General features: G+C 38.5%; 1 protein-coding gene across 1 annotated transcript in view; it reads right to left on the bottom strand.

Moving 5' to 3' along the window:
- The window catches only part of ASXL3 (additional sex combs like 3, transcriptional regulator), a 184,413-nt gene extending 160,449 nt beyond the window's left edge, over window positions 1–23,964 (bottom strand). The window contains 1 exon segment of the mRNA XM_021096220.1: window positions 23,755–23,964. Coding sequence (XP_020951879.1) covers window positions 23,755–23,808 — 54 coding nt within the window. The 5' untranslated portion in view covers window positions 23,809–23,964.

Here is a 24,621-nt window from a genome sequence, read left to right as displayed (position 1 = left end):
AAGCATTTTTCTACTATGAAAGCTTAAAGTAAGGTAGTTTTGTTACATGAGTTTGTAAAATGGGATCCAACAGTTTATTCACATGATATGTTGCCACCTGTTTGAAAGCACTATTAGGGGCCCAGCCTCCCTTTATTCTTAGGCTAATGGTTCCTTGGTGTCTTCCATCAATCCTCACATAAATTAGCTTGCAGACTACTTCCCAAAACACCCTTCTTTGAATATTCTTGAGTTTACCAATATCACTTATAAAACATGAAATCTTCAAGAACTATACTAACTGAAATAAATTAGCTAAATACCATTGATATTCTAAATATAGTTTTCTTGAAATGTGATCTGCATAGTAAAATTATTACTTCTCCTCTTCTTAACTCATACAATTACACTAATACAACCTAAAACAACACTTGCTCTTTTTCAGCCATCCTCACACTGTCAATCAACTACAACTTCCACATTTTTCAACATTTGCTTCTGAAACCACATGCATAATTCTCTGGTATATTTTCCAAACTTGTTGGACAGAAATGTATCTATAATGAGCTAGTGTCTGTTTCAATCCATTTTTGCAGGCTCTGAAATGCTGTTACTCCCTAATATCTAATTATTTAATGGAATAGGTAAGGTTTGTGGTATCCACAAATTTGAGAAATATTTGCCTCAGTTAAATTTCATCTTTTCAGGTGCAAGTTGTTCATCCAAGCTTATAAAGTTCTTTTGGAATCATTATTTTCTTGTCCAACTGTGCAGTTTCCCTTTTTATTCAATGATGTCCACCTATTTGACAAGCAGGATTTGATGAATTAGTCCAAGTTTTTCATGACAGGTGAATCATGTAATGAAAAACGAAGCAACAAACTGTGTGTTTGTCGCTGGGATCTCCTTTCAAAATGATACTGATTACCCAATCAATATACTTTGTCTACAGAAGTTCAACCTGGTGAAAAATTCATTTAATTATATTACCGCCCAGTTCATATTTGTCCATCACTTTTATAGGAGTTCCACAAGAGACTGTGTCAAATGACCAGCTGAAATCTAGCTCTGACAGGCACATTCTCCTGCTGATGTCTAATAATCCTATCAAAAATAAATTAATTTAGTTTGACATGAATTAACTTAGAGAATCCATAATACCTTCCAGGGATCACTACTTCCATTTCTGACTATTAATATACTCTGGAATTTGACTGAGAGTTGAGATAAAGGTCAACAGCCTGTGATTTTTTTTTTTAAATTTTTCCTCTTTTTAAAATAACCATAGGGAATACCCAACAGTTACTTTGAATCAAGCATTATTCTAACAAGCATATAAACTCACTTAATTCTCAAAACAACCACCTTAATCAAATATAGGGACTATGACTGCCCGTTTTATGGATGACAGATGAGGGAAGTAAGACACGGAGGTGTTAATTTGATTCTACCAAAGTCACAGAGCAACAAAGTAGAGGCACCAAGATTTAAACCCAGGTGGTTAAATTCTTGGACAATCACCCCCCTGTTCTCTGTGATTTTCCCCAGGTTTATCAGCAGCATACTTGATCATTATCTGTAGGTTTTTTTCGCTATCTTATCATCAAGCTCATATTCTGTTGTTTCCTATCCCATTCTGTATTATTTTCCTTATCACATCTTCTTTTTAAAATATGTATTAGTTTAAAGAAGAAAATACAGTGAAATGTTTCAAAAATGAGAAACCATGCCAGATGACAACGTTATTGTGACTCTGACCACAAACACGGTACTGATTCCAAGGCAGCTCAAATACAGAGGCAAACAGTTAACTCCTATTAGCTGAATGAAAGGAACACTGGTTTGTCAGAGCTGGTAAGTTTTCCTATTTCTAAACTAAGAGAACTGCCTCATGTAAATTCATACAGAGGCACTGGGTAGAAAGAGACAGCATCTTCAATGACAGTTTGACAAAAGCAAACAAACATATAAAGCTGATGGTAGAAATCATAAAAATCTAAAAACAGCATAAAAATATAACAATTGAGACTAATTAGGTGAAATAAGCCAGGTAGATAGTATTACCCAAGGTCCAATATGATTGAGATTATATATCCTAATGACAACCTGGAGTTTATATTTTAGTACTACAGGTAGATAGGATGACTCTGAAAAGCAGGCTAGCGGATGGCGGAAGAAAATACTACGAAAATTACAAAGCTTAATGTGGATTTTTGTCCACATATGGGAGACAAAACACTTGTGCATATGGACATCTACAGCAAAAGCCACAATTCTGATTCTGAGGCAGCAATCAGATGAGACCTCAAATTTCTTTATCTTGGGAATCCTTACAAGAAGCCCATGTTAATAACAGCAGGTAATACATAATGCTAGAAAGCACTTTGTAATAAAAAACAGGCTAGGCACTTTTATAAGAACTTGGCTTACGTGAACACATTTAGTTCTCATAATCACCTACCAAAGTACGTATTACCTTTTTTTTTGTAGATGAGAGAGGTGAGATGCAGAGAGATTAATTCGCTTATATCTGGCTGGTCCCAAGTAATAACCAGAACCAGGGTTCAAACTCATGCCCTCAGACTCAACGTTTGCACCACCACAATGTGCTATCCCCACAGAATGCTACCTTGTAGCAAACAGTGCAAAATTACTTGGAGGGTAATTTAGAAGTACTATTAAAATGTAAATGATTAGTGGTCCCATTTGTTGACCCTACTTCATCTTTAGGTATTTTTCTTACAGAAATCTTCAGTTCAATCCTGCATTTTCAATACAGCATCATTCGAAATTTTTTTTTACAGAGACACAATCCAAGAGGAAGAGGGCTAAATATATGAAGGCACACACAAACCACAAAACAATACACAGCCACTGGAAAGAAAATACAGAAAGATATCCAGGAGAAAGCAATGAGGACATCCACACACATATACCCACAAACCCCAGTCACACACACATTCACACCATATAAAAATATTCAAACAGTTAATAATCATTACCCCGGAGAGTGATAGAAGAGCAAAAGCTGAAGGAGGAAATTCTATAGTTTTAAATCATTTTTGTATTTAGAAGCACAAATTAATTCCATAATCTTTAAATTATATATTAATATGTCTATATTATATAATTTATATTGTATGCATATATTACATAAATTACATAATACTTAATAACCAACTTGAAAATAAGTTCCAAAACAAAATAAAAATGAACATTCAAACAACAACAGGCACAGCTATATACCTTATACTGTAGAGTATTGTGGAGCAAAGAAAAGACAGGTATATTGAATTTTTTCCAAAGCAAACATTACTCATCATTCAATCTGAGTCAGGAAAATTCTTCAGTGTTATGCTCACAGACTAGCCTGAAATGACACAGCATCCAGATGTAGCTGCCAGAAGGAATTAGTTGCAAAATGTATCCTGAGATAATTGTAGAAAATGACTTTGTTATATGGGATTATTTGATTCTGACCACTTACATGTTGAAGAATGACAAAAACAATGATGCTTGCTTTGTCACAGTTAATAGTAACCCTTTTCTCCTGACTAGTTAGACAACAGCATCACCTCCTCAATAATTCATTGATTTAACAAATATTTACCAAGCACACACACCAAAATGAAATACAATAAAACATGTCATTACCATCTCTGGAGACACTTATCTTCTGGTTTACTAGAGCTGAGGAGGGGAGGGTGGTAAACAGCTAATTGACTTAGAAATGACTGAAAAGGAAAGAGACTAAGCCCCCTCTTCTTTCACATTCACTCAAAATGCTAATTTATTCTACATAGAAATGACCCTTTCCTACCCTCTCCCAGTGATGGTGATGATTATCATGATATTTTTTGCTTTTTGGTCATTGTTTTATTTCTAATTATCTGGCCCATGGTAAGCACTTAAGAAAAACTTGCCTAATTAATGAAAACAACATGAATAAATGGAGGAGTTCCCTGGTGGCATAGAGGGTTAAGGTTCCAGCATTATTACTGCTGTGGTGTGGGTTCACTCCCTAGCGCAGGAACTTTTGTATGCCACAGGTACAGCACCCCCTGCCCCCATCACCGCCAGAAAAAGGCAAGGAAGAATTGATGTATTAAATTTCTGTGGACACAACTTTTTATTTTCTTCTTCTAAAAAACACCCTCTCATACCTTCATTTGAATGGGGGCTACCCTATTTCTGTAGATACTGAAGAAATAGCTTCTAAGGCTGAGGCAATGGGATGGCGGAGGGTGCAGGGGGAACACAAGAGAGACCTTCTCCAGGATACATGAGACTAAAACTCAGGAAAGCAGGTAACAGTGGCTTTCTGGTAATAATGCCATGTGATGAGATGCTGAGATATGCTGAAAGCCATGTTCCTAGTCCTGTGGAAGCAGCCAGGCTCAGAAACTGAGGCTTCTGTACAGAGAGAAGCAGCGATTAAAGAGCCCTCTTTCACAGGATACTGAAAAACACACAAAATAGATTTTCTTTTTAAACCTGGTGTTAATTTTTGATTTAGAAGATGAATAGAAAAGTGGTTATTACTAAAACTTACTTCTTCATCATTGGCAACCCAAATTCTTAACAAAATAAGTTGGAAATGCAGTATGTTAGCCCTTTGTCAAACATGCACTTTGATCATCCAGAGACAACAGTTGAAAAATTAAACAATCATATTAAACTAGGGATTCATCAGGCAAACCTATAAATAATTCTAGCAGTAAGAGGTCTCTATCTAGAACTCAACTTGATGAATAATAGTTAACAGAATTTCTGAATCCCAGGCTTCTGAAAGAGGGCCAACATTTTAAAAATATGAAGCAAGTATCTCAATATTTTAGCAATACAACCTACAGGCCTTCTATAAACCAAAAGGTTTATGTGATATGTGCTTTCCTGTCTCTAATTAGAATTGGGCATAAAAATCTACCATAACTATTTATACGAAAAACCAAGTCAAAGATCTCCCAGCAGATTTATTGTACTCAAGTAATTAAGACATAATTAAAGTATCTGCATCACCATGTATACTAAATACAGTCTTGGGGAAATTACTTTAATATTCAACTTGATGTATTACCCACTGTAATATTAGCCAAGTTTTCCAACTTTCCATCCAATTCCCCTTTCTGGTCCTATTCCTTAAACTATGTGCTAGAGGAATGAAGGCCATATTTATCAGGGCACAAAGCAAACAGAACTGGTTTCAATCAGCCCATATTTGTTGATATGAAGCATGGGCTGAGTCTCTTTCAGGAGGCAATGGAACATTAAGACTTACCTTTGCCAACAAAAGATTCTTTATGAAATCAGATAGTCCCTATTGCTTTCTAGCTTTCCTCAGCCCTGATTTTACCAGTTGAGTTTTGCATACAACCAGGCGGGGAGCTCATTATACAATAATGCCACATTTAGAAGTCACAATGAAGAAAAATGACAAGCTCTGTTGTGATCAAACTCTCTATGCCTTTGAAGGAAATGCAAATAAGAATTACCTATTAACCAACCCTAAATTAGTGCTTACATCAAGTCTTACTTAGATTTCCCCCAGAGGTTGCCATTCAGCATTATTGAATTACACCTGAAGATAAATTAGGCCAGATGTTTTTCTCCTGGATTCACTCAACTAAAGCCAGTGGGCACTAGGTCCACAAGGAATCAATTCCTCCCTGTGGAAACTATCTTCAGAAGAAGCTTTGAGAGTTCTGCTAACTACCATGATATTCAGGTTTTAAGAGATAACTAGGGCTGCCATCAAGTGTGGAGGACCTATGAGAGAACAAACACTGGAAAAGTCTGTAGGTAACCTAGTGCAAAGGGGAGAAAAACACAAAATGTGCCATCTCTATGTTATCGGGAATTAAAACGAGGAGATCAAAGTCTGTTTTGTGACCCTAGCAATTCAGTCATGGCCCTGCCTATAAAAACTATAGCAAAGTAGCTACACCCTCATATAAATGCCAAAAGTACTCTGAAGATAAGGAATTCACTGTGAAAATCAACATCCCTGCAGATAAATTTAGCCATGATAAAAAATGTAATTGGACACGTAAGGGATTGTGCATTAACAACTCCACCTCCATTTGAGCCAAAGACGGGTAGAAAATTCTAGGAAATCTGGTTTTGAGCTTTTGCTCTTGAGCCTGGCACAGATACGGCTGCATACTGGTGAGCTGAAGGTCGGGACCAACATAGTTCGCCTGGTTTAAGATGCATATGGTCAACACATTCCTTGTGGTCTGAAAGTCTGCAGGCTTTCAAGGCAAGTTTTCTACATTTTTTTCTTCCATGAAAAGGTAGGGCTCAATGGGGAGTCTGTCAGCTGTCAGGAGTTTGTGTGTACTGTATCTAGAGAAGAGTGGGAACTGGTGGGAAACAGCCCGAGGGTGACCGAGCCCTCAATGGAAGGGAAATGGAGACAGGAATCTCCGAGACAGACTGGGAAATATAATCCCTTAGTGGGGGCGCTCCTTTCTACCAGTACTCCTCTAGGCCAAAAAAAAGAAAAAAAAAAAAAAAAAAAAAAAAGAGAGAGAGAGAGAGAGAGAGAGAGAGAAGGAGGTGTTATTACAGTGTCTGCTTTCCTCTTCTCAATGGTGTGGAAATCTGGCCATACCTTTTCAACATGAAACACAATTTGTCTGGACTTAGGAACCTAAACTCATTGAAAATGTCCAGGTGCCCTTTAACTATCTCTTCAACTATCTTGGAATTCAATTCCCTGTTAACCATAATTGTTCTATTATTTCTGGTTAGAAAACTTTCCTCCTTAGCAAACAGATGGAAAGAAAGGCAATGATTTTATCAGGAAAAACCATAAACAGAATTAGCCTAAGAAAGACTATAAAAGGATTTTCCTTGTAATGAAAATCCTCTCTTGTTTTCTGATTTAAAAATATCAAGGATTTTTGCTGGAGAGGATGGTGGTACGAAGCCATTTAATGTAATGAATAAGAAAAAAAGACTTAACCTTGTTTGCCTTACTTACCTCTTAAACATGTAATTAAGCATTTAGTGTCCCATAAACAAAGAGGAAAAGGTGGCCTGGAACAAAAACATCCATTGTGCTATCAGGCCTGTATCTGTCAGGACAGGTAGAGACACAAAACAGTATAAAAATCAAACAAACAAAAAAAAACTTCCAAATCTTAGCGGATTAAAACAAACACTGATTTCTCACTCACATCTCTATGTCCAATAAAGAACCAAGATGACTGAAATTCCATCTTGTCACCAGCTTCTGTGATCAAGACCGACAAGAGAGAAAAAGGTGAATCAAACACTGGCTAGAGGGACCAAAACCACAACCACGCACCTGGTAATACCTGACTTTAAGAGGCAAAGAAAGTGCCATCTAGCACACGGCCCTAAGGAGGATAAATCAAAAGGTATGTGCCAACCTATAGTCTGTAATGAAATACCTAGTCAATCATTCGTTAAAGAAGAGATGTGAAGAAGAAAAAAATCTTAGCAGAAAACAATTTTTCTCTCTCTCTGTAGACTATCCAACACAACTGCTGACACTTGAACAACATGACTGTGTGGGTCCTCTTACAAGCTGATTTGTTTCAATAATAAATGCGGAATCCCCAACGTGGCTCAGCAGAGATGAATCCGACTAGTATCCATGAGGATTTGTCAATCTCTGGCCTTGTTCAGTGGGTTAAGGATCCAGTGTTGCCACAAGCTTTGGTATAAGTCACAGATGCGGCTGAGATCTGGTTTTGCTGTGGCATAGGCCAGCAGCTACAGCTCCAATTCAACTCCTAGCCTGGAAACCTCCATATGCCGCAGGTGTGGCCCCAAAAAGAAAAAAATAATAATAAATACTACATGATTCAAACATGGCTGGTTGAATTTATTGATATGTAAACCAAAAATACAGAGGTATGACAGGTAGGGAGTGTCAACTCTAAGTTAAAACAGATTTTGGAACATGCAGATGGTCTGTGCCCCTAACCATCATGGTGTTCAAGAATCAAATGTTTATGCCAAACACACAGAAAAAAATTATAACAAAATACTAAGCTTTACTAAAGTCCTCCTATCAGCGTCTTCATCATTCATTTTTCTGGATGACACCTTTAATGGACTTCGAGTTTCTTTTTCTGTAAAGCTACCTAGGATTATCACCTCGCACCAAGAGAATAAGAGACAAAAAACTATGAAAAGACGAAGTGAGAAAACTGGAGTAATTTAAAAAGGGCCTCATTCTCCACTGAAGCTTTTAACAACTGAAAAAAAAAATGTTTAACTTTCATGAATCTTGCATTTCCTACTATGAAGCTGAGCTCACTAAATAGTGAATTCTGGAAAAAGAAAAAAAAAAGGCATTAGAAGATTAAAAGGTAATGCAATTATCTGTACCTCCTCATTGATTTTAATTTGTTTGTTTGTTTGTTTTCCTGCTCATAGTCCTACTACTCCTATTTCATTACTGGAACTTGTTTTGTGAAGATAGCATTATCTAAAAGTGACAAGACAGACATATAAAATCTAGAGAAAGGATGAGAACAGGAGATATACGATATTTTGAAAGAGAGAATTTTTCTACAGCACACAAACTTTGTTTCATTTAAGCTCCAGGAAAAGAGAAATGAATAAACAAGAAGTGACAGCAAAAAGACTGTGACATCCATAGAATTCTACATGAAATAAGGAGTAATTATCTTATGCTGATCTTATCGCAATATTCAGAGAAATGAGTGAGGCTTTCCACCACAGGAAAGAATAGTTTACTATCTTTCGCTACCCTGGTATTCTCTAAGGGTCATGATCAACCCTGTGAAGAAAATTTGGCATTTAAACAGTGGATAAAAAATATTTACTTGCATCCAGAAAGTACCTAGAAGCTTCATCCAGAATAATAATAGATTTTGTGAATTCAGATCATGAATTGTGCTAAACTATGTTATAAATATTATATAAAGACCACTCATATATAACTCTATTTAAAGAAATTGGACTGTGAGGGAGAACAGAACAGAAACCATCCATTGTTAACTTCCAGCCTCTAAATCAGGAAATTATGTTTCAGAGAAAACACTCCAAGGAAATCTTCAGAACCTTTGCAATGGCTGCCTTGGCTTTAACATTTCGAAAATGCAAAACAAATATCATAAAAACAATACCAGAAAGAATGAATAAGAAAGTATCTAAACTTAATACACCTAAGGTCTAGAGCTTTGAAGTTAGGCAGGCATGGATTTTAATCATTGCTCCACTACTTAGTAGCTCAGCAAGTTGATTCACCTACTCTAAAAGTAAAGGCAATGGCATCTATAATTTGTTTTCCCAGCATACTTTCCATCTGCCTTATATTGGTGCTTCTATGTAATTTTCTTCTGCTCTATGGGACCTTTCTGCAGTAATCAATCATGTTACCTGATCCTAGTCAATGCTGTTGGTAAGGGAGGAGCATACAAGCCAAGGAGGTCAAATACTTCCCTGGGAAGGCATTTAAAATAATGACAATAATAATAATGAGAGTGGAGGGAAAGTGATTCTTTTTACACTGGTATGCTAAGCTTAGAGGATGCAGGTCCTCTAAGGATGATCCAGTGACCATCTTATTTTGCCTGAGAATTCATCAGAACCTGTCTACAGTATTAAGTCAAGAAAAAAACAAAACCCCAAGATGAAGAGAAAGCAAATACTGTGATGTCATTCTCTACTTCTACACCCGCTTACAACTGAGGTCCACCCCTTGGACTTCTGTTATGTGAGCCTTTTTACTTAGGCTAGCTTGCACTAAATTTATTTCACCTGAAACTGAGAGAAACTCAACTTTAACAGACACTCTAAATCTCAATTTCTTCATTTAAAAAACTGGATAATATTACAATGTGTCTTCTACATTTGCTCCTAGGATTAAACAATGCAACGCACATAGCAAGTTAGTGTAGCATCAGGCATGTGACTATCCAATATGCATTAGCTCTTATTAGCCATTACCATTAATTCCTTTAGCGGTAGTTACTTTAATTAATAGTTACTTTGTAATAGCAGTATTTTAAGATAATTGGTATATGAAGACTATTGCATCACTATATCAGATTTCTTCTACACTGTCAAAAGGCTATGACATCAGGCTTATAAATATTTTACTTACACGTATAAGGGAGATTATTTACTTTGCAATTCCCAATCTGTGCTGTGATCAATGTACTAGATAATTCTTCTCTTGGTTTGCAAGTCATAGAAAGCCTTTATAGATCATCACTGTACCTTATTAAAATTAAACATAGAATATTAATTTTAGGTTACTGTATTCCTATACACGGTACAATTTTAAAATTACAAAAAAGTATCTTTTGGGCCCTAAGGGTTTTTTACGTTAATTTCCCAAAGGTCATGGTCCATATTTCATTCACATGGTACCTAATATATTAATGGCAGGAACAAAATATTTTTCATTGCTATTAATCTCATCAAATTATTACTCCAAAGTAATGTAAAAGGGCTACTGGGCTGACAGTGGACAGAGACTTTCAAAATCTACCAGTTGTCTAAGTCTCAGGAAATCTGATCCCTTCTCTAGATTGCACAATGACAATTCTGTAATGACACAGAAATAAATCAAGAGGACTTTTAAGTTTTATAGTTCTATAGATCTTCCGAAAACTTTGAAAGACTTAGCTCTAACAGCTCCTCCAAAAATTCTTTGACTCATTCACTTTATTCGACTATAATCAGCACCATCTTAACATGATGTGGTGCATGAGGCACTCAGGAAAAAATTATAAACAAGAATGTAAACAACTAATTATAATATACTGTCCCAACTATGAAGTGCTTTGGGAACACATAAAAAAATTCTCAAGGGAAGCTGAAATCTGAAGAAAGTATAGGAATTTACCAGATAAAAAGAAACAGAAGGGGAGGGAGAGAGAATTTTACAGAGAGAAGGAACAGTATGTACAAAGTCAAGACAAAATATGGGACAGTCTGATTAGTTCAACAATCTAACTGCACTTTTAAATGACTGGGGTTTAGAATGCCAATGGTAAGAAAAGTAAGCAATGAAACTGGAGATGGACAAAGAAGATCTTCAAACAAGTGGGACTAGACTCTTAGAAAAATGAGAAGCTATGAAAAGGTTTTTTAAAAAAGAGGTATTTTATGTATTCATTAGCCACTCCAAATTCACTTTTTCCCCTTCTCCACCCATCTCTGTGACCCAGGACGCTGACATGTAGGAATTTCCTCATGTCTCCTGGCTTATGGATGGGTTCAGCCAATAGGTCATGCCAACTGGAAACCAGTGGATGGAGGGAGAGAGGAGTCAAAGTGCATGTTGATATCCATGTTTTCCACCTTGCAGTGGTGAGGGCTGCTGTGGCTATGTTCTACTACCTATCATCACAGTCTCTGTCCGGCACCCTTCTCCCACAGTCAGAGTCCATATCACTGTGTAACCACTCCATGCTCTTCTTGACCCTTCAAGGATAATGACATCTTCCTGCTTTGCCTCACTATTCCTTGTTCTTTTCTTTTACTGTGCTCTAACTTTCCTTAATCACCTATTTTAAAATAATGCCATGTTTCCTCCAGGGACTAAGTCAGACTGAAGGGGACACCATGAACCAATTCTACCTCTAAAGAAGTGGCTATGGATTCAATAAGAACAATAGTTCTAAGTGAAGGCAAGTCTGGAGTCAGTGAAACCACTCATAAGGTGACTGCAGCAACTTAATGAGAAGGGAACTACCAGACACTAACATTAACTGGCACCTTCTAATGTCAGACACTTTGCTAAGTACTTTATGTGCATTATTTTATTTAAATATTCTAAACACTCTGTAATGTCATTATTCCCTTTAATAGGCAATTGAACTAAAATTGAGAGATGTGAAATAATTTGCCCAAGGTCAAACACATAGTAAGTGGCAGAACTGTGACTCAAACATAAATCTCCCTGACTTTTAGGCCTGTCATTAATCTACATTCTTTCCTTAACCCATATACTGCCTGAGTCAGAGTAAATTACAGCAGAAATGGATATAAATACAGCATGTAAAGATAAGGGTTTGAAGGTTTGAAGGAAAGAAAATCAAACTGGCAGAACTCAGGGACTACTGGATAAAAAGGAAAGAAAAATACAAAAAGACATTAATGATGACAAGGAAGTGTCCAGTTTGAGCATCTGTGCAGATGGTGATCACTTCCATTGAGAGGAGAAGGGTGGAGCAGACTTTCTGGGAGCAGGAGGTAGGAAAGAGACGGAGTATCAGGTTTAACTTTGTTGCCTCTACTGTGTACCTACTACAATACTGAAGAGGCCACACACTCCTTCTCATCAGTCCCAAGTAGCTAGGGTAGAGATCTTGGAACTAAAGTCTGCATTAGATGCATCTGTGTATGAACTTGAATCTTGAGCCTGGGATATAAAGACAGAGCAAACTGTGATACAAACTGTAACACATTCATATGATACATTGGGAACAACAGCAGTGTCCTACGTCAGCACTAAGTCACAGTGGTGACCATCAGTGGTGGTAGCAGTGCCCAAGCCATATCCCAACTCTTGTAGCAGGATTGTGCATGTTTTTGCTGCCCAGCCTCTAATGAGCTCTGCTTATTTTCCTAGCCTTTTTTTTAAAATTCTCCCTGACAATTATATACATGACTTTATAATTTATGGCCTCAAAAAAAAAATAGCATTTTCTACTTAAGGTAGCAAGAGTTGTTTTTTATTGCTTGCAATCCATAATTCTGACTGATAAAGCCAGCACATTTCATTATTGTATCCTGCTCCATGTATTTGGGATGTCTTTTCCACATGGCTTTTAAATCATTTCTAACCTATAAGCTAAACTATTAGATGCTAAGGTAACTCTTGGAAGACTCAAAGAATTTATGGCGTGGTGAAGATACAATAAGTTCTATATCACAACATGATTAAAATTTTAAAGCATAAAAACACAATTAAAATATACTCTAAAAAATAATTCTCTAGGGCTTTCTGCTTTGCCTTAGCAGTTTAAGAACCCAATTAGCATCCATGAGGATCCAGGTTTGATCCCTGGCCTTGCTCAGTGGGTTAAGGATCCATCGTTGCCACAAGCTATGGTGTAAGTCTGAGACTTACATGGCTGAGATTTGGCTTAGCTGTGGCTGTGGCCAGCAGCTGCAGCTGCAGCTCCGATTCGACCCCTATCCTGTGAACTTCCATATACCAAAGGTGTGGCCCTAAAAAAAAAAAAAAAAAAAAAAAAAGTATACTCTAGTAGGATAGTTATACAGGTAGCTGTAGAAGTGCCAGTAGGTACCATAGTTAGAGAGGGAAACCAGGGAAGTTAGGGAGACCACTGTTAGGTTAATAATCACTCAAAAAAGCCATCAGAATGAAGCAGGCTTGCTTAACTATAAAGCTATAAATAAAAGCACGAGATGCCTGAGGTCATTAAGTGAAAGGTAAAATGAAGCCTGCATTCAAGCTCCTTAGGACCAAGGACAGGAATTTAAGGGAAAGAAGACATTCCAAAGTAGGAGACCTTCATACAGAAACCTGAGATGGTTCAACATATTTTAGCATATGTTACCACCCTTCTGCTGATTTGAATAAGCATTATGACAGTCCTAGTTTGACCTCTTAGGGTCAAATACACTCTTTACCAGATCCAGAGGAGCTAATGAAGTAAACCTGATGTCTACTCCAAGAAAGAGGAAGGCAGTCTTTTCCTTTTCCGAATTCCTATGGATTATAAAAATATAGCCCACCTAATCCTCGGGGCAGTGCTTCTTTGTCTGTCTGATTATATCTCTCACAAGCATCCTATCTTAATAAATCTATTTCCTGCTTATCACTTTGTCTCTTGCTGAATTCCTTCTGTGCTGAGACACAGCCTGAACTTCAGTAAGTCCAGACACGAGCTGAATGATTCTAATAAACACACATACATACAAACATACACACACACATACACATACACACCCACACAAACAAAACTGTGGGTTCAAGTCTCAATCTGGCTTCTGGATAAGTTTAAGTCATAAGTGTTGTCAGTTTCATAGGTACGAAGTATGATGAAGACAAATATTTAATACAGAGTATTAAAACTTCAGAACTTCAAGGATAAAGAGACCATGTAACAACTCTCAGACACAAAAAAGCATATTACCTCTTAAAAAATAACAATGAAACTCACCACAGACAAGGTATAACAACCACTGATGCAAAACATAATGAAGAAATATTTCTAAAGTACTAAGGGTAAAAAACTGTCAACTAAGACTTTTATAACTAGTTAAATTATCACTCAAGGGTGAGAGAACATGCAATCTCTTTTTTTCCTATCAAGTTTCTCCAATTTTTTTTAATGAAAAATGTACTGACCTTTGTAAACAAAATGACTTTTGAACTATAACCCACATGTTTGAGAGACATTGCTTCCTAAAGGCTGCCACTGACCATTGTGTCCACCCAATCTTGGTTGTATTCAGATTAGAATTATGAGGATAGGGAGGATTTGGGGAGCGGGGTATGGCTAATAGGCAGACTTGGCCGTTTGTTCACTCTTTTAATATTTAATGTGAGTTTCTAACTCAAACACAAAAGCTTATTAATGAGAAATACTTTTAAGGGGTGGGGAAAAACAAAAACATTTCAGAAATTCAAAGACTGTTTATGAACCTAGAGACCCTCACTTAAAAAAGAAGCTGTTAAAGGAGATAATTTAGAAAGAAGAGGGAGTATGATACAAGCAATAAAATTGAGCACAGGTGCTAAAATATGCTGATAAATTTAACTATTTCATGTTAAAAATAACTACTTTGTTGTCCTTTACAAGCATTTAAAATAAATCTAAGGTTGTATAGATTGCTACAAAATGGGAAGGCTAATGTAATGTAAAATGGACATAGAATGCTAAACTCTGCATATTAGGGAAAACAATTATGTACCCACTTAAAAAGAAAAAAAAAAAAGGAATTTCTGATATTGAAATGGGCATCCCATGACCTGTTGGACCTTAACTTAACCATAAAAGTGTAAGTAAGCTCAGATCTATTCTAGAAAGATAAACACAGCTTCATTCACCAAGTAAGATTTGGAAAAGAAACCAGAAACAAAATTAGTTGGAAGGTCCAAACTCTGTAAAATATAGTGAATGAAGAGCAGAGGAGCTAAATGTGAGCTCTATTTAGAAGACACAATTTACCACCCTCCACAGATACCAGGTGCTTAGGTTCATAGAAGTTAAGTCTCCTCCAGACGGGAATGCTCTACTTTCCTCTTTGTTTGGATGCACAAAATGCATGGCACATGTGTGTGAGGTATACCATATTTAACCAAACTGGATAAATCTCTATTGAAATAGTCATAGCACATAAAAATAAACAGAAATTGTTAGTATAAAGTCTGAAATCTAAGGCAAAGATCCAGTCCAGAGTCCTCATCCTGAGATAATTGCCACTGAGTTGGGTGAGACTGCCCGAGGGGAAGAGAAAAATGAGAATAGAAAGGGGGCAGGGAGCAGAATTCTGAGATATATTAGCACTCAATGGGAAACTGAGAGGAGACCCTCAAGCAAGCAGGAAAGGGCAAGAGTGACTGAAAGAGAATAAAGAGAATATGGAAGAATTTAATTCAACACTGTTTAAGTTGAATTTCTAGAACTGACTTAAAAGGGATAGGAAATTAGACTAAACAGAGTTTTGGAATGGCAATTTCCGACTGCGAGCTTTTGAAGATATTATAAAGGAAGATCTTATAAATACTTTCTAAAGTTAGAGAATGTGTGTTATGTGTGTACAGTTGGGGGGGAGGGGAGTCATACAGAGTCTTGATGGTTCATATTGTGACTTAGTTTCACCAGCAGATAGGATAGCAGTTCCCCCAGAGAAAGAACCAGGAATGCCTTTCTGGACCTAAAAGAACCCATTTTGGCCTAAGCCATTTTGTGCTCTAAGCCTGGTTGCAAGGGTTGCCCTTGAAACAAATCTAATACTTAAAGATCAAGGGAGGGGATGCAAGAGAAGCAGACAAGAAACAATAGTACAGTCTTGGGGAAGGATCCTGGTTCCTCAAGGGATACACATAATAATAAAACTTTGAGTTCTGCAGGAACTAAGGCCCCACCCAGGTGGAAAATGGAATGACGACAATGACCCTTCCAATTTCAATCAACTAAAGCTTGGACTCTGTTGACTTTTGTCCCAATTCCACACAGAATTCTCCTCTGCTCAAGACCTAATCTTAAAAGTTCCCCAGTTTTGCTGTTCGGGGAGACACTGCTTTGGGAAAGATATCTGGTTTCTCCTTACTTGCTACAAGTAATAAATTCTTTCTTCTCCTGATTTGGCTTGGTTGTGTCTATTTGTCTACTGGTCACCCACCAAGAGTCAAATCCAGTTTTCAATTAACAGTACTGCAACCATGTCAATCAAGGTTCAATGTACGCACAAATTACATGTGTAGTCATTTATTCTTGACATTAAAACAAACAAACAAAAGAAAAATCTAACAGTAACCAACAGCCTCAACATACATGTCTTCCTATGACTGAGCTGGAAAACAAGTCCAAAGAGCCAATCTCAATTTCTAATCCCTTGAAATTATTAAAATAGGTTTCAATACATGATAGTTAACAAAATCATGGAAATACCATATGTCTTCTGAAAAAGATGAAGTGGGGCCATTCTATTCCCTTTTTTAAGTCATAAATAATATATTCAGAAATCAACTATTGGATAAGTAAAGAAGACTGGAACACTTGCCAAAAAATATCAATTGTGAAATTATTCTTTAAATCATTATCTAGTTTTTCATGGAACAAATTTATGCCAAAGACAAGCAAAATAAACCCATGGTAAATAACTGTACCATAAAGTAAATTACACATCTATATATTTAGAAAAAAATCTTTCAAGTTCTAAGCCTGTCCATTAAGTATAAATTGCACTGCCTTAGAGAATTTCTCAGGTTCTAAAAGTTCCACCAAAGCTAAGGTCTTGGATGTCATTTAAGTTATATATTTCAGCTATTAAAGTCAATGTTCTGACAAGCCCTTTGGCTCTAACCCCAGGGCATGAATTTGCCTTAAAACTACATAAGAATGTGTCAGAGGGCTATATGTCAATCAACTGGGAGAAGTGCCTATTCCCAATTTAGCCATTGTCAGTTGCTGACATTAAAACCAGCAACAGTTAATTGTTACCACTTCAAGTGGGAATATTGAGGGCAGAGGAGAGGTAGGTGTCTAAGTTCAGGCAGATAAAGCTGTTAATTGCTACCCTTTTATGTAGATTTGTTTAATAATGAAAACAATGTGGCTAATCATATAATGTTTCTATTTGTTCCCCAAGGGCTCTTCAGGGAAAGTTTCAGTCAGGGTTAGATTTCCACAGCTACCAACTGTGCGAGGACAAAAGCCAAACAATCAAGGCACTCAGGGCTGGCAAATAGCGGAAAGTCCTTCTATACCAAAGCCCCTCCTCCTGGCCCTATCAGGAAGGAGCCAGGATCTGCTACTGAAGACCCTGAGGTTGGGGAGAGGGGATTTTAAATTATAAATTAACAATAACGACTGTGCAAACTTTCGATGCTTAAAAAAAGAGAGAAATGAAAGGCAGGGAATAAGTCTGATGTGCGCTTGGATCCTCTCCATACCTCCACAGATGAGTGACATTCACATCAGTTAACATGCCTGTGCTATTATTATTACTATTATTACTGTTACTATTATTATTATTATTATTAATTAGAAAGGCAGCACAGAATTTTAAAAAAGATCTATGCCAGCCCTGCTCCTTTTAAGCAAGGTGAAGAGCATCATTAAACTGCACACTAGGGGAATGAGTTACTGAGATAACCCTAGCTGCCTATTGATCTCAAGGGAGTATTTTTTTGCAAATAAAAGCTCTCTGTATGTTTTCTACAAATGTAAAGTATAGTACTTACTGATGTTTACTTTTCCTCAGTTGGCAAAGTCTATGGGGCAGAACAAAGTTGTGTTATTTAAAATGAAATTTTTCTAACATCAAATTTGGTTTTAGACTTAATTACCAAGTAATGCAAGCATTCAGAGACACTCCTAGACTACTGGTGTCCCCTCTCTATAATGAATATTCATTTTGGTTTGTGTGTGTGAGTGTGCATGTCCTGTGTGTTTCTATTACCCCTGATCCCAAGAGCCCCATGCTACAATTTAAAAGGTCCAACCATCTTAAAATGATTTTCAATTGGGTCATAACTTAATGTTCAACTTTATTTCAGTGCCCACCTCCTCAAGTCTTATGATATTTCTAGGCTGGTCTGCTCATTGTCCCCTGAACCCATCCTCTTGCCTGACCCTACACTTTCACCCATGCAGTACCATCTTCTTAGAATATTCCCTCATCACCTGTTTAGTCTTACTCATTTCAAGGACAAACCAAATTTCACCTATTCCATTAAGCCTTCCACAATCACTGCACACTGCACAGCTGCTCCCTTTGGTAAATCTGTAAACTGGCACCTCTTGATTGGTCCTATGATGCCCACAGATAGTATCTTCTCAGTCACCCTCCAGTTTTTCTTGCCTCCTCCACTGAACTCTACACTCCTCAAGGACATCTCATTGTATCGTCCCCAGCACTTGAACCACAGGCTATGTAGTAGCCCTCAAAATATCTGGGGAACTATACTTCACATTTCTAATGCATTTCACTGAGTGTTAAAACTATTACATTATTAAAAATTAAATTTAAATTACCTTATCAGTTAGCTTTTCTGTGGTGAAATTCCTTTACAGGTATAACTCTACAAGTCTAAAAGCTACAATTAGCTCCTCTGCTACCAAAGAATTTGTCAAAAAGAGAAAAACTTAAGAAAGAATCAATTCTTAAAATTCTCTTTCATGTCAGCAAGAAATAAAAAATTAAAAACCTATAGACTAGGCCGAAGTTCACATTCCTCATTATTTCAAGCACATTTTTTTTTCCAACTTGAAACTCATGCTTTTTTTCACAAGAGGCATAGAGCTTGCTAAATGTTTTTCCATATTTCAAATTGCAAAGTGAAAATTTAGGTTCCATATCTGAAAGAAAGATGATGAGATATAGACATAAAAAGATGATGCTATGTGTGGATCACAGAAAACAGCTGAATCAAGCCAACCGAAATGTAAGCTATTGAAAATAAATCTCCATTTGCTCAACACATTAGCCAGGCTCCTAAACCAGTAAGCATGGTCACAGTTATGCTCATGTGCACCTTTGGGGCTTACCCCAAATCACAAGTCAAAAATGTTCTCAACTGCTATGGTCTGGTCATAACCTCCAATCTGAGTGCCACTAGCTCAGTAAGAAAGCACCAAAAGAGGGACCAATGCTCTCCCCTTCACCCCCATGTTCATCGTCCTGAAAAAGGATACTTATGTCTAAAATACAAAGACAAAAGGCAAGGCAACCACCAAATTAACAATTATGAACTGTTTTCTAATTTCACAGCCACCATTATCATTCAGCTTTGATAGAAACCCTAGCAGTTTATTTAGAATATAATGCATTATGCAAAAGAATCTTCACTGTGCAAAAGATTCACACAGACTTTAATTAATAAACCCCCCTACTTAATTTTTAATACAATATGATTTTCAAAAATTCAATTTACTTAAAACCTTCAGTTAACTCTGCTATGGCATAAAGGGGTTTGCGCCTGTTTTCTCCCAACAATGAGGCAAATTTGTCATTAAAATTTTTTTTCAAAAGGTCACCTTGAACTACCAAAAAAACCCCACTGATATTTATTATCTGTGTGAATGTATCTAAACTACGAGCAAATAAATCAGGCATGTTACCAAGCACAAAGCTATTGAAGATTGTTAAGATTTATTTCCAGGTGCCAGTGAGACTAAACAAAGATTGTAAGGAACGAAACAAACAGAAGGAAACTCAGGGAACAAATTAATACATTGAACCATTATCCTAACAGCAGCATTCCCTGTAGAACAAAGTGATGAAACTATCAAAAAGCACTTCTGGAAGCAACAACATTTTTGCATGTCAAAAAAAAAAAAAGAATTAACCTAGAATAAATATATAAATAACAGTATGTTCTATGTTAAGCCAGTAACAAAGAAACCCCTTAGTGCAGTAAAACAAAGTCCTGTCAAATCCCCATTTTTTACAAAGAAGCATGAAGATCCTTTCACAATGGTTTAAACTGTATTTATAGTAACAGAGTGAAGACTTGAGATAAAAGTCAAAAGGATTAAAGTCAAAGCCCCAGCTCAACATGAGTTATGGTTTTGATTTTTATTCTTATTGTGGTCTACAAATATTAAGACAGAAGATATTTCCATGTGATTGTGAGATCCTCTGAGACTCTACAACCTTAGAAGAGCAGATAAAACAGATGAAAATGCATCTGGTTTGGGAGCAGACTCCATATTAAATGGCACTGCACTAAGTAACAACCACAATGCAGAAGGCCGAGGGGGAGGGAGGTTGAAGATTGAAATTTCTGCAACTGATGCAGGGCAGAAAGAAAAAAAAATGGGGGTGTGTGTTACATTACTATTTTAAAATGGCAGCCTGTTAATAATCACCACATTCCTGAAAATACAGGGGAATTATGCCATCATTCCTCCTTTCCTAAAATAAACCTCACCACATACAAACATGACATACTTCTATGAGAAAATTGGTAGAGCTTGATAGCTGCATCTCTATCTAAAACAAAATCCCTGGAGTTATGCCTCAGAGTTTATAGATTTGGAGACTATATACTTTTCTCACAAAGGAAAAAAAAAATCTGCTGTCAAATGGAAGTTCTTAGGTTACTCTAGAAAGAATTGTTCTTCCATATGCATTTTTCTTAAAAATAAATACAGAGTTACATTTAAACATCAGCTTTTGGTCTTAATTCAGAAAATATATTTTGCATTTCCTCTGTCCTGATATCCTCTTGTTCAAGATAATCACACACACAGACACACACACAACCAGTAAGAGATTCAGATAGATACATATAAAACATAGTATATGCTGCATCAATTGGAAGGTTATTCTTAATTTAATTAGGATACTCCCTCTTTAGTTCATATATTGCAAGAACCACATACTGAGCTGTATTTTTTCCATCCATCCTTAGTCTCCAGTAAAATCAGGCAGACATTCGATTTAACATTAGATGTAGAAAAGGCTAAAATTCCTTAACAACAACCACAGCAAAATCAGCAGTGGCAGTATACAATACAGAACAGTATTTCTATCACTGAAATTTTTCTTAAAGGCATTCCTTTTTCACTGAGTTAAATTAATACTATCAATTATAAGAGTAATAATGTTTTTCACACAAGTTTAGAAGAGAGTCTATATGCATTCATGTAATCATAAAGAAAACATGAAAAACTGTCACTATTACCCAAAGGGAACCATTTCTCTTTTTTCACAAAATAAGTTAAGAATGATCATAAGTCACTACTATAAATGGCAAATTTCTGGAAAAGATTTCCAGTAACAATCACTGGCTATTTTATTCAGTATTTTATTTCAACTGTCACACTCTGAATACATACACATTTGTACAACTACCAGGGGAAAAATAACTTGAACCAAATTGAAAAATTACTATAACTACTAGTTCAATATGTCTGGTTAAAACAGAGACATCTGGTCTATCATTAATTCTTTTGTGTTGATGACTCCTAGAGTGTCTTTTCCCATCAATGAACTTTGCAAGAGGAAAATGCAACTTTTAACAAAACACTGTAACTCAGGAACGTAGTTCAAGATTTATCAATACAAGATATATTATAACCAGATCAAATAAAGCAAGTACTTTCAAGAATAGCATAGTATACTGATTAAATACAAATGGTTAGCTTTAAATTCCATCAGAATTCTGTTATTTATTAAATAATTCGCTGCAGGCAGACATAGCTAATTCATGAATCACTATTTTAAAATATTTATAAATCAACTCGTTGTTCACTTGTTTAAAATACATACACTGAAGCTCTATAATAATACTTGATTGCCACTCCAAGGAACCTGAATAATGGATTTTCGAAAGCCTTGCACACTCCCACACAATTCTGAATTAATGGCTGAGCAAACAATAAGTAATGTACTCAGCTCTAGCAAAAACTCTGCGATAACATCAATCTGGCATCTACTTAACACTCACTGCTACTTTTCACATATTCCTCACAAATAAGTTTCCTCTCCCAGATGCAGTTCATTAGAAAATGACTATCACCTGCCCATTCATCCACGGAGAGTAAGTGATTTAGTGATTAACACAATCACAGATACGGGGAGAAATCATAACATACACTACTACAAATTAAAAGATTAAGTAAAGGGGCCTGGCCACTTCCGCTACCAATAACTAGACTACAATTAGGAAGGACTTTTGTCACTTCTTCGCAGGGCAATAGGGCCAATTATCTAAAACCCTTTTGCCAGAATTCAGAGACATACCAGCAAGGCCCTTCAACCAAACTCAGATAATCACTTTTGACAAATGTTCTCCTTGAACATGATGTAGTTACCTAAAAGCTTAAAAAAAAAAAAAAAAAAAAAAAAAGACTCCAGTTATAGTAAAACAATCTTTACAAAGTCAACCCAATAACATACCCTGAGGTCTTTTCCCCCTACTGCTGCGTGCAGTCTAATTTCTTTTGGCCAATTTATAACCGATAGTTAAGTTAGTGAATAAATATTTAATTTATGCAGCCGAAACCCTGAAAGGCTGAGCTCCAAATGTAATTGCATTCCCCTGAGACACACTGTACAGAAATATCCTTAAAAAAAACAAACAAAAAAAAAAAAAACGTTTACAGCTGTCCTTTAAAAGAAAATGAAGAAAAAAGAAAAGAGAGAAAAACCCACACATACACATGCATCAATCCAAAGATGCCGACGCCCCTCTGCCAACCAGCATTTCTATAGAGACATTCTTTCGCTGATTAAAACGTAAGCTCCGAAAGGTTAAAGAAAAGGAAAAGCAGCCAAGTAACACCGCCCAGGAAGCCAGCAGTGAAACACACCTAGCTGTACACTCTTAATACCCTCCCGCTACAAATGACACTGACCCAACTTCACCAAACACACACACCTCGGCACACACACTCACAAATTGCACACACGTGCATAGAATGTACACACAAACACCGGGCAGAGCACAATACCTACAGACACCGACGAACTTGATCCGCACAAAACATGCACGTATCAGTGTGCATACATAATGCACACGACACGGCACACAGACACGCAACGACCGAGCCCACATGCACACGCCCCACAAGTCCGGATCGGACACACCGTGCATGCACGTGTAAAATGTATGAACTCACAAACGCTGAACATACACAGAGACCGTGCACAGAGAGTTATTGATGAAATTCCGGGGGGTGGAGGGGCCAGGAGGGAGTGGTAATTGCCACACAAAGGTCTCCGGAGCAGCAGGGAGGGAAGTGGAGCGGGGCCGAGCGCTCGGAAATTCACCCGTGGAGGAGGCACAGCCGAGCCCCGGGAGCGAAGTACCGGGAGAAGTGTCCCGGGCGGTCCCGGGCGCGGCGGGCGCCGGGTTCCCCGAGATAATCGCTGCGCCCCTCAGCGCGCGCACGCACACACACACACACACATACACACACACACACACACACACACACACACAGAGGGGCCCCCAGGCGAGCCCACTCCCGCAGAATAACAAAGAGCAGGAGCCCGGCAAGCGGGCGGCGGCTCGGGCTGGAAGTGGCCGTCTTCGCCGCCGCGGGCCGGCGCGGAGCGAGCGGCGGGGCCGGTGGGACGCGCGGGCGGCGGGAGGGGGGCGGTACGTACCAGGCGGGCAGCCTCGGCCCAGGTGCGGTCCTTCTTCTTCCTCTTGTCTTTCATGTTTGCATCTCATTGATGGTTCTGATGATGACGTGGGGGATTCCACGGGGTGCTCGGGGTTCGGGCGTGGAGACAATGACCCAGTGACCCGGTGACCCGCACTCGCTCCGCGGGGGGAGGCGCGCGGGCGGCGGCGGCGGGTGGGAGGGATGGAGCGAGGGGGGTGAGTCGGGGGTGGAGGCGCGCGGGCGGCGGCGGCGCGCGGCGGGCGGGCCGGGGGCGGGGGCGGCGGCGGCGGCGGCGGCAGGGCCAGGGACGGGGCGGGGGCGGCGCCGGCCGGGCTCGCTCGTGCGGGGCTCGCGCTGCGCCGCCGCCGCCGCGGCCGCCGCGGTGACAGCTCCGGGGATGCTCCGCTCGGCCCCGCTCACAACAATACACTCTGACGTCACGGGGAATGGCGACGCGGCCGCACACTCGCCGCGCTCACACTCGCCGCGCTCACACTCGCCCTCTCTCGCGCGCACACCCGCGCACACTCGCCGCTCGCCCCCCCAGCCACGCCCTGAAACCCTCGCGAGACCCCTCTCCCTCCAACCCAACCCCCCAGATCCGCAGGGCGCTGCCCACTCTGTGCAGGCCGTGCCCCTTCGGCCCCCCTAAGGGCCGTCTGACACGGACACGATAGCCTTTGGAACTTGTGAGTCCGCTCCGCAACTCGATGCCTCTGTCCTGTGCGCTCACACCCACACACTTACTCACTACTCACTCCGCACTACTTCCCTCTGCTGGACTTCTTTAACCCTTTTCTGTTGGGCCGGGTAGATTCCCAGAGCCTTGTTCAAAGGGTGCAAAAAAACCAAAAACAAAAAAACA

This window comes from Sus scrofa, chromosome 6 (genome assembly GCF_000003025.6).
Source record: "Sus scrofa isolate TJ Tabasco breed Duroc chromosome 6, Sscrofa11.1, whole genome shotgun sequence".
Lineage (NCBI taxonomy): Eukaryota > Metazoa > Chordata > Mammalia > Artiodactyla > Suidae > Sus > Sus scrofa.
This window is presented reverse-complemented; position numbering and strand designations above follow the sequence as displayed.